This window comes from Momordica charantia (assembly GCF_013281855.1).
Source record: "Momordica charantia cultivar OHB3-1 chromosome 8 unlocalized genomic scaffold, Mcharantia_2.0 BLBB01000008.1, whole genome shotgun sequence".
In the NCBI taxonomy this organism is placed as follows: domain Eukaryota; kingdom Viridiplantae; phylum Streptophyta; class Magnoliopsida; order Cucurbitales; family Cucurbitaceae; genus Momordica; species Momordica charantia.
Genome location: NW_028275166.1, coordinates 23430213 through 23441144, shown reverse-complemented (window position 1 = coordinate 23441144; position 10932 = coordinate 23430213). Strand labels below are relative to the sequence as shown.

Here is a 10932-nt window from a genome sequence, read left to right as displayed (position 1 = left end):
GAGGTGTGGCCATTCGACTGCATGGCATGTGCTCGACCGAGAGATTTTTCGGTCTACAACGGTAAGTTTGAGTTGGTTGTTTGTTGAATTGCAAATTAACTCTTATATTTACCGCGAGGGTACCTTATGATTCACATAGGGAAGAACGCGAAGATTAGAGGCAAGTGATGCTGAGATGAGCTTCATGAGGCGAGCCTTCGAACCACCTGAAGCAGATGACGACGACGCCATGGATGTTGATGCTGGGCAAGCGGGTGTACGTGAGGGCATAGAGGATCCTGCTGATGGTCGAGGCGATGATGCTCGACCACAGTCAGGTGTATGTGAGGGCCCACAGGAGCCTGATGTGGGCCAAGGTGATGCTGTTGGACCATCAGCTGTGCGTGAGGGACGAGGCATCAGTGCGGACATTGCCGATTCTAAAGGTCAGAATAATGTTCGCACATCTAGCATGCGCTTGAGGAAGGTTGAGAAGCGCTTGAAGAAGATGGACAAGCGTATTGGCGAGCGTATGTCTGGCATGGAGGCTGAATTGAAAGCAATCAGGAAGTATTTGAGGCGACTTGCTAAGGTATGAAAATTTGTACAATGGTCATTTGTTATGGCTTATACTTTTGGTTTTTTTTTTCTACTTGTTATTAACGTGTCGCTGAATATGTAGAGCTTACCTATTGACGCGGATGACATGAGGAGAAGAAAAGGTACCGACCCGGGCGGTGGTGCTGGCCCGAGAGATGGTGATGAGCCGGGAGATGGTACAAATTCGAGGGATCGTGGTGAGCCGAGGGATGGTGGTGGACCGGGAGAGAGCACCGAGGCGGATGCCGGTACTGGGCTGGGAGATCCTATCGAGCAGGATGCCGGTGCTGGGTTGGTTGATTGTACCGCGCCTAATGTTGGTATTGCAGATGGGTCGGGAGATGTGGGTGCCGGCGGTGATGACAAGATGGTCGATACTGTAAAGGTACGTACTATATACGTCGCGAGTTTGGACATTCAACTAAGTTTTATTGAACTCACGTGGTTTGTTAATGTAGAAACATGATGAAGCAGTCGAAGAACTTCCCCCGACTCACGATCGGGTCATTCTAGGACCCGACTTGGGGGGACATCCTACACCGAAGCGTTTGGTATGAATGGTTATGTGATTTATGTGTATTCATTTTCCACTGCATTTATTAATAATTTTTTTTTGCAGCAACACGAATCTGGCAAGGATAAAGTCGAAGAATGTGTCGAGTCAACATCGGTGGAGCACATTATTATTGATTCGCAATTAACCGATTCCTCAACCGACAAGGTACGTAGTTGGTTTCTATTGTCGTTATGCTTAGGAAATAATTGTTATTCTAATAGTACCGCTTTAGGAACATTACATGGACGATTTCACGGATTCCGACGCGGAGGAAACGAGGGAGGTTAAATCACACGTGGATGGAGATGAGGTTCGTGTGCTATCGCAGCCAGTTGCACCACCGAATCCGCGACGTGGCTCTCGGAAGAGGAAGGCATCGTGGAAGCTCCGTGGATCGTTTGTGGTCATGGAGAACGGGAGGAAGAAGAAGGCTATCCAGTATGATCCACTAGTACGGATCCCTCCTGAGCAGGTCACCAAGTTCCACAATTGGATGAGTAGCCCTACCACGAAGCATGCGAAGAGGAAATCGTGCTATGGTAAGAAGGACAAGACGTGGTTTCGTGACCTTTTAACGTCGGACAAGTGGCTGACCAGCGAGGTACGGAATCAAAACTATACTATTAATTTATAGCGTTGTTTTCATGTGTGTAACAATATCGGTACGCACAGGTAATCGATTCGTTGTTCATGTTCACACGGAACAAGCTGTAGCAGCGTCCCGACTTGTGCTCTAGGAGATTCACGACTGGTGACATATTGCTTGCGGTATGCTTTTATGTAGTTTTATAAGTTTTGCGTAGTATTATAGGTTTTGACCATGATCTAATCATGTTCTATTGTCAACTGTAGAACTTCTTCCGCCGGACCGATGGTATATACCAGAGATTGATCGCCCCCAATGTCGTTCCAGCAATAGTGTCGGCAGAATATGACTGGGAGAGTCGATACAAAACGATCATGAGCTATGTCGACGGCACTCACACAAACTATGAGACACGGTGGCTGGACCTCGATGCTGTATACTTGCCGTACAACATCGGTGGAAATCATTGGATCATGGTTTACATCGACATGCAAGAAGGTGAGATCATCGTATGGGATTCTATGATGGCAATCACAACACCGGCTACTCTGGAGGAGGAGTTGAAGCCGATGAGCGTCATTCTCCCAGCGTTGATGTGTAGAGCCGGAGTTAGGGTTTTGAGGCCTACCATACCCACTGTACCATGGCGCATCCGTCGAGTAACCGGGGCTCCACAGCAGACTGGTTCAGGTGATTGTGGTATTTTCTGTGTTAAGTTTTTTGAGTACGATGTAACGGGTTCCAATCCCGCGACTCTAACTCAAGAGAGGATCCCATTTTTTAGGGAGAAACTCGCCATTGAAGTATGGGCGAACCGGTGTATTTTTTGACCTACATTAATTTTATAAATCAATGCAATAGTTTGTTCATAATTAAAATTACAAACGGAAAAAAAATTATACAAAAGATGCAAATGTGCAAGTTCATAGGTGAAAACAAACATATTCTAAAAAATAAATATCACCTACCTTGTTGATGTACAAAAATATCACTTTCAGATGGAAAAGTCAGAGGTAATTTGCAGGTACGTAGTTCTTTTTGTTCTCTCAGAGCTGAGTACAAGATGAACTGATGAAAATTAAAGTCCTTCGTGGGAATGTTTTTTGAATATGGGAGTTAGGTGTTTTCCTTAATTGAAAAACTTCAATTTTCGGTCAAGACAAATGCATTTCACGGACGTGAAATTAATGTAGGTTAACAAATTCTCTACATTTCTCGCCCGTGAAATTTTCGACCTCGCCCGAGAATTTAGTCGTTTTTTCAAGGTAGTTGGATACATTTACTCCCACTGACGCGTCAGAAAAAGTACTAATTGGCCATTAGAAACATTTTTCTAGGGGTGGGTCATTTGAGCAAAAAGTTTTTCTTGGAAGACCATTTATGTCAATTTCCCTTTTTATTTTGATTGTATTAAGAGTTATTTATCTTAATATTATGTTTTAGATAAAACTTTCTATAGGATGATAAAAGTTTTTTTATTTTATTTTATAAAGTTATATTATGATATTGTATTTTGTTTTGCTTATTATTAAATTTTTTTAAAGGCTTATAAAATATTGAAAACATACATGTATTAACGTCCTTGAAGTTTGATCCCAAAAAGTCAGATAATTATAGGGATGATGACCCATCTACCGTTCAAAGGTTCAACCTCATCAAAGGCTCCAAATCGTTTGTTCAAATGCTTCAAGCTACAGGCCACTCCGTTGTCCCGCTTGAGGGCACTAGGTTGACATTCTACTAATTGGTCAGTGGCAAGGGCACGTCATCCCGCTAGACGACACTAGGTTGACAATCTACTAATTGGTCAATGGCAAGGGCAGGTTATTGACGAAATTGTAGTTGGTGCGTGACGGTAAGTCCAATTATTATCATGTATCTTGGGTATATATCAAATATTCGGTTATGATTTATAAGTACTGTAATATGCATGCGAGTTCTTTGTATATGTGATATACTAATCACTATGACTATTGTACCAGATGCATCATAAATCATGAAATACAAATATACCACATGTATCATACTGATCTCAAAAGTATATACAGATCATACCGTGTGCATCACACTAATCTTAGGGAAATGTACAAATTATATCGTATGCATCATATTAATCTTAGAGATATATACAAATCATACCATATGCATAATACTGATCTCAAAGATGTATACAAATTATACCATGTGGATCGTAATGATCTCATAGTTGTATACAAATTATTTCATCATAATTGAATATATACATCTAGTAAATATATGGGATATAGAGCCCAGAAATTTCAACCGAAAAATAAGGTCAATGATAGTTACCGACAATGTCTGGGAAAAAAATTATAAATAAATTCGGATGATTTTTGAAAAAATAAATAAATAAATAACCAACAATAACGATTTTTGCTGGAAAATAAAAGTGATATAAAATAAAAAAATAAAACAAATGATGTTTGCCAATAAAAATAAATAAATAAAATAGACTAATAAAGAAATTCATGGGTTAATATACATAATGAAATTATTTAATTGTTTTAAGTAATATGGATTCATTTTTTGAAAAATAATAATGGAGTATTAATATTTGCCTTAAATGAATATGAATTTATTTGAAAAGAATAAATTTAAAATAACATAAGAAATATTCAAGTTTTGAAATTTTAACTATTAATAAATATATTTGAGTTAAATGAAATCAAATTATTAAGTAAGTAAGTCTAAATTAAAATCTCATAATAAATGTAGTTGAAATGGAAAGAATATGGTTAATAGGATAGGGAAAGAATTAAAAAGATTACAAGATTAAATTTTAATCATTAGTAAATATACTAATTTTAAATAAAATATTAAATTATTAAGAAATATAAATTAAAATATCATAATAAATGTGGTAGATGAATTGTAAAGGAGAGTATTTTGGTAATAAAAAATATTTCTTCAAATTTAGAAATTCAAAATTGTAAATATTTCTAACAAATAGACACGTGTGAAAATGTTAGTTGTGAAATGGTCGTGCGAAGAATTTCTGAAAAATAATACAGCAATCAGAAAAACATTGTATGAGCCCATGTACACAGACAAACTATAGTTTATTGTACCCATTTTTATTATTTTAATTAGTTGAAACTCTATTTTTGGTCCTTTTCTTTTATAAGCATTTTGTTTTTATTCTTAAACTTTCCTATTTTCTATTTAGTTTTTGTTGACCCCAAAATCTGCCTAAGTCCTGTGGGATGACCTGTTAGGTCGTTACGAACCGTCTGGAACGAGCTCTTTTGAACTACCTGTAATAACAGGTAAACCATCTCGACGCTCAAATTAGTTCGATATCCAAGTTTAGAACATATCAACTTCAGACAGATTCTTGTTACCTGACTCAATAGAATGAGGTGTATTAGTAGTCAAAGGAATAGTTACCTATTCCATCAGGGTATTTCGTTGCTCGGAGTGGTCTCCTACCAAGGACCATTGGTCCATGCTTGTCTCTGGATTTAACGCCTAAAGGATCCTTGGTCGCGCCTAAGTATCTAGGGTAGACCAGGTCGACTTCGGGCCAGGCTGGTCTTCATCAATTAGCCTCCAACAGTCCTCAAACTTGGGATAAAAACTCAATTTTAGTCCTTGTCATCAATTTTTGTTTTTAAAGTCAATAATCAGAATCTTTGTTCAAGTAAATCCATAATCCATTATTAGCAACTCAAATGTAGATATGGTATTATTTTCGAGGATTACCAGCTAAGAAGTACAAACACTTCAATTTCGATAACCAAACACTTCAATTTCGATAACGTGTCTATGTCAGATACTCCGACACTTATTGAACACGTATCGAATACTTGTTAGCTGAGTATAAGTATATCAACATTAGTCGTTCAAGGAGAATATAGATTCGACACTCGTTAGGCATGTATCGAAATTGTTAAAGGTAAGAAATAGACATAAATATTAATAGAGGACAAAATAATAAATTTTGATAGTAAAATACTAACTCATTTTTTCAAATATAAAAATGCATAAGCTTATTGACTATGAGTTTACTTTCAAAATAAAAAAGATATATACTTATAAAAATGTATATTTTAATAAATGTATCATTGTCATCTACATGTCCTAGATTTTTAGAAAATTACGTGACACAGTGTCATCTACATGTCCTAGATTTTTAGAAAATTACGTATCACCATGTCTGTGTCGTGTCGTATCCGTATCCATATCAGTACTTCTTAAATTACAAGCACGGTACCAGAGAGAGGGGGAAAAAAAGGCTTGCAACAAGAATATGTTGAAAATTCATTCCAAGCAATTACTTTATTTTCACAAGAATAATGCTTCTTCAGCGGGGTTAACTTTTAGTATTTTTATGGAGAAGTTTATGAGCAAAGAGATCAGAGAGTCTACTTCCCAACACACTAATAGAGGGGAGATGTTCAATCACTAACTTAAAAGAAGCAAATCTATGAACAGCAACCATATCTTTTCATGCCTGAATGTAAAAATTAAGTCTACCTTTGATTTTTCCATATGGACTATACTCACTTATACTTGTTGAGAGCTCTAATGGAGGTCATATATAGCCTCTCTTTTGCTTTTATTAGAATGGTTGAGAGAATTTACTAGACTACTATGTCGTTCTTTCGAAACCGCCACCAATCTGCATATGCAGCCATTCGGGTGATGAGCCACGGCTGTATTCTCTTGTTGCTTGTGAACCAAATGCAACACCAGTTGTATCAAATGTCTGTTGGCCATACTGAAATGCAAAATTATATTTGTTATCACAAAAGGATATTTGAAGGGGAAAAAAAAATATATCATCTCTCTCGATCTTTCAAGAATCACACCCCCCCCCCCCCCCTCCTGCGTGCGCGAACTGGGCATAACCGAGATGGTTTTCTCAGCCCCCACACTTGGTTCCTAGTTTCTTCTTCACAGAGCCTAATTTAAAACACATCAAAATAACCATAGTTTTCTATCTTTAAATCGAAATCCTAATTTCTACTGATAGCTATGTACCAAAGGGGCATAAGAAATGGCCATATCCATCTACTCTATTGCATTGAAACTCCCAACTGTATGTAATTCTCGCCAGCTACGTGAATGAAGAGTTCACTTTAATTCTCCATAATGAGAAAAGATTAAGCCCACAGTTCTCGTTCATTTAGATACGAAGTTGAGATTGATAGGGAAAAGACAAGTGTGATTCGGTTTTGCAAGTGAATACATTGAATCAACTAACAACATGAAAAGCAAATCTGTTTCTCATACTTACATCTTTAGATGGAAACATTTCCATGCTCGGACTGATTCTTGTATTAACTGCTTCAAGCTTCATTGACAAGAACTGCATATCAAGTGAAAATTGATAACCACGGAGTTCAGGACTTATCAGAATCTATCTAACGGAAAACAAGAACTATAACCAGAAAGGCACCAATAATACCTCGACCTGACGCTGCAGCGATTGAATGTAATTTATTATCTCGTCGAGTACAAGTGCTTTTCCGATGACCTGAGAGAAACCGACTTTACTTCCAATTTCTTAATTCCATGCTTAAAAAGTGACAATCAACTACTGAAGAGGTGATGAAGTTAGGCAGGCTGTCAAAATGATTTGAGGGGATCAAAACACCTGGGCTGGATGGTATATAGGAGAACTACTTTTCAAAGATTTCAAACAAATCTGATAACATGAAGTCGTTAAAGGATCCTTATCATAAAGGTCGTCTCAGCTCTTGCTCAAAGGAAAAGTTCATTTGCTTATTTGAAAAGCTAATGAGTGATTTTAGAGTGAAAGATCATAGACAAGTTGGCCTCATAAATGGGATTATATAAAATAATCTCAAACAAATAGGGGGTACCTTATTACACCCTGGGACCAAATCCTGAAGAATTTTCATCCTCTCACTTATCTTTTCTCTTCTAGCCTGTCCAACAGAGGATTCTAATCAGAAAGAGATACTCAAGAATCCAACAGATACACAGAGAAAGCAAAGTCATGTTACATTAATTAAGAAAATGACCACTCAGAAGCACACTTATAACTGCAGTTGGTAATACTAAAACATTACCCTTTCTGCCAAACTATGGCTATCAGTTGCTTGGCCTCTTCTGGCTCGCACATGGATGTAATCCTGTTTAGGTTGTTCTGGAGGGGGCTGGGAGTTCTGTTCTGCCTTTCCAGATCTGGGTTCTGCTTCTGCTTTGGATTCGTGATTATCATCTCTACACGCTACCGTTTTAAGGCGCTTTCCACCAGAGTCATTCTGTCGAACAGTTGATGGACAGGAAGAAAATATAATCACGACATGATCCCAATTCTTTTTGTTAAGGATTCATTACCAAACGAAACCCAGGAAACAAAAACAGATCAAATTCTGAGTTTCATTTGACCAATTCCATTCTAGATTCAACCAGTAAAGGCAAGAATTCAGATCAATGTAACGCGAATCATTCGGATTAAGAGAGAGAAGAAACGAATACCACGGCGCCGCTATTGGCATTGGCATTGGCATTGCTGGTGGAACTAACCTTGGGCGAATCTTGGTCCGCATCACGCCGCTTCTTGGAGGCGCCATGGCGGTGCTGCAACTGCAAGGCGCTGACGCAGAGTGGATCAGTAGGCGAAACCTCTCCAAAGTGGGGGAAGTGGGGCACCCTGAGGCCGAGGCCGGGTCCAGATTCCGCAACGCCGGTGGCGGCGCCATTAATGGGGAATTGCCAGATCTCGGAGAGATTGTAGGGCGTGAGATTGGGAGTGGCATTTGGGTTATTGGGAAATGGGGGTTGGTTCATCAGAGTTGGTGGATCCATCTCATTTCCAAAAAGCTTGTGGGGATTCAAGCTTGAATTGGTACGCCCATATTCGTGGATTGGGAATGGAAAGAGAGAAGCCCAGAAGCTGAAAATTACCTTGTTGGAAACCTGCAGTCTTCTTTGAGTTTCTGAGTTGAAAAAACAGAGTGAGAGAGATGTGCGGTTTAAGTAGCTTCGAAAAGGAAGGCGAGTGAAAATGAGTGCATTTATGTTTGTGACTGCGAGAGAAAGAGAGAGAAGAAAGTCTCTGAGTCTCAGCTCTGAGGCTCGTTGGCCATTGTAGGTTGATTCCCACTGGGAATCATATACTCTCTCCCCTTCAGTCCTTTTTTCTCTTTTTTTTTTTTCTTTTTTTCTTGTTACTTCTTAAATTTTTTAAAATTAGATAGAAAATTTTCACTCATACCCAATATAGTATGGTGAATATCCGTAGTTCTTCTCTGGTTAGTGTACTCGTTTATGGTGGGATCTTCCAAAGAGTCGAAAAGTTTGAAGTGAAATGTAGAATGTAATTTAAGGTGGATAGTTTATCGGGAGAAGATGTCTCTAAAGAGTAACAGAGGTGTACGAAGGAATAACATGAGGTGGTGATTCAAATCCCTAACTTTTTTTATCATATATGTCGTTTAAGTTATATATTGCCTTTTGTTTAAAAAATACTTATATTTTTTTCAAAAGTTTCAGTACTACATTTTACCGTTCATAAACGTTTTAAAAATATCATTTAAGTAAACATTGGTTAATATTTTAAATTAAAAGTTGACGTGGCATAATCTAAAACGACATGACAATTAATATGGTAATTAATGTCCTAATTTGCCCTAAAAAGTTTTCATGCTCCATTGTCAATAAAATTTACTCCACGTCCCATATTTATAACTTTTTATTTAAAATATTAATAGATGTTTACTTAAAAGTCATTTTTAAAACATTGATGAAAGGTCAATGGATGAAACTTTTGAAATGATAGAAATGTTTTAATTTTTTTTATAATAAATGGCAAGGTTTAGAGGTATATATATATTCTGTAATTTACTCTATTTTTTCCTTATTAAAAAAATAATTATGTTGTAAAGAACTTCTTGCTATATTTTGAAGAGAATAATACTTTATCTCTAACTTACAATCAGATTTTTTACTATGAGAGAGAAATGTAGATGGGAGAGAGAGACACTTTTTTCTTTTTCGAAAAAAATAAATAAATAAACTGTCAAACTTTTTATAGCGGTGAGTTGAAATATTTCTAAATAGTTATTTCCTTAAATTTAAAAAGTGAAAACAAAACCCTTAAATAATTATAAATGAAAAATATAAGTGCAAAATATGGTGAAGAGTAAAACACACTTTAATAAATGATTATCATAAATGTTTTAATCAATTAGACTGATGATTATAAAAATTAGTGAGAACCACTATTATTTAAGAATTAATTTTCTATGTGTTTCTTTGGCGACTAAACATAATAGGGTGTCAAAGTGAGCAGCAATTGATGTATGTGTTTTTTGCAATAAATTTAATCGAAATAGATGAGATAAAAATAAAAAGGAAGGGATTTCATTTTTAAAAGTACAATGAACAAAATGGATGTTTTTGAAAATATAAGAACTAAAATGAATAAAAGTTAAAAATATAAAAATCAAATAGACATTTTGAAAGTACATTGATCAAAAAATATATAGAGTACAATTGGGATTATTTAAACTCACGACATTATCGTAGAATATAGGTGCTTTCACCCATTGAACTGTGCTAACACGGATTAAAATAGTAGTTAAACCTATCAAATATATCATTTTTCAATCTCCTTTGTAAAAACATTAGTTACAAATATTCTTGATAAATCCATCTACCATCTATTTATGAGGTAATATTTTAAGAAGCATTTTTAAGAAAGTTTGCACATCTATTTATGAGGTAATATTTTAAGAAGCATTTTTAAGAAAGTTTGAACTTCAAGTCATAGATTCAAGATCCTATTCTTTATTATATAATATCCGAAGAAAATGTTCTAAAATCAATGTTTAAAATGTCGATGTCGATAGAAATATTGAAGTCCCAATTTTACGAACATGTCGATAGACATATCGATGTCGATGAATATTTTAGGAAAAACATGAAATTGTGGATATTGATGCAATTTTTTTTTTTGAATTAGTAAATAAAACTTTAATTGTAACTTAATTAGCTTATAATTATTCAATTTTGACTATCATATCTAAATATATCAATAATATACTTATGAAAATGTAGTTGCGATGATAACATCAAAACAAAATCATGTATATACTTACATGTAAATTATTTGAATTAATAAATTAAAGTTATTGTTGATTGATTATGTTTTATCATAATTTCTAATCAAATCTAATCTTTAGTAACACAATTAAACAATATATGTGAAATAGGT

General features: G+C 36.0%; 1 protein-coding gene across 2 annotated transcripts; it reads right to left on the bottom strand.

Moving 5' to 3' along the window:
* Nucleotides 1–5992: 5992 nt before the first annotated feature.
* Nucleotides 5993–8808, bottom strand: BPEP (transcription factor BIG PETAL P (BPE)). Of its 2 annotated transcripts, none has more exons than XM_022302380.2 (6): nt 8193–8808; nt 7781–7975; nt 7571–7636; nt 7153–7221; nt 6982–7053; nt 5993–6462 (listed from the first exon to the last, which is right to left on the bottom strand). In XM_022302380.2, the coding sequence occupies exons 1-6, from the start codon at nt 8520–8522 to the stop codon at nt 6334–6336; spliced, it is 861 nt and encodes a 286-aa protein (XP_022158072.1). In that variant the 5' UTR covers nt 8523–8808; the 3' UTR covers nt 5993–6333. The 2 variants fall into 2 exon arrangements, with proteins under 2 accessions (XP_022158072.1, XP_022158073.1); XM_022302381.2 differs by having other exon boundaries at nt 8241–8808.
* Between the last annotated feature and the right edge of the window lie 2124 nt (nt 8809–10932).

What these genes read in the sequence shown, in the direction of transcription:
- BPEP (XM_022302380.2), bottom strand. Translation starts at nt 8,522, where the DNA reads ATGGATCCACCAACTCTGATGAACCAACCCCCATTTCCCAATAACCCA. An exon ending in TGGTCCCAGGGTGTAATAAG is followed by an intron (nt 7,222 to 7,570) that starts GTACCCCCTATT and finishes GGTTTCTCTCAG; the next exon opens with GTCATCGGAAAAGCACTTGT. An exon ending in AAATGTTTCCATCTAAAGAT is followed by an intron (nt 6,463 to 6,981) that starts GTAAGTATGAGA and finishes TTTGCATTTCAG; the next exon opens with TATGGCCAACAGACATTTGA.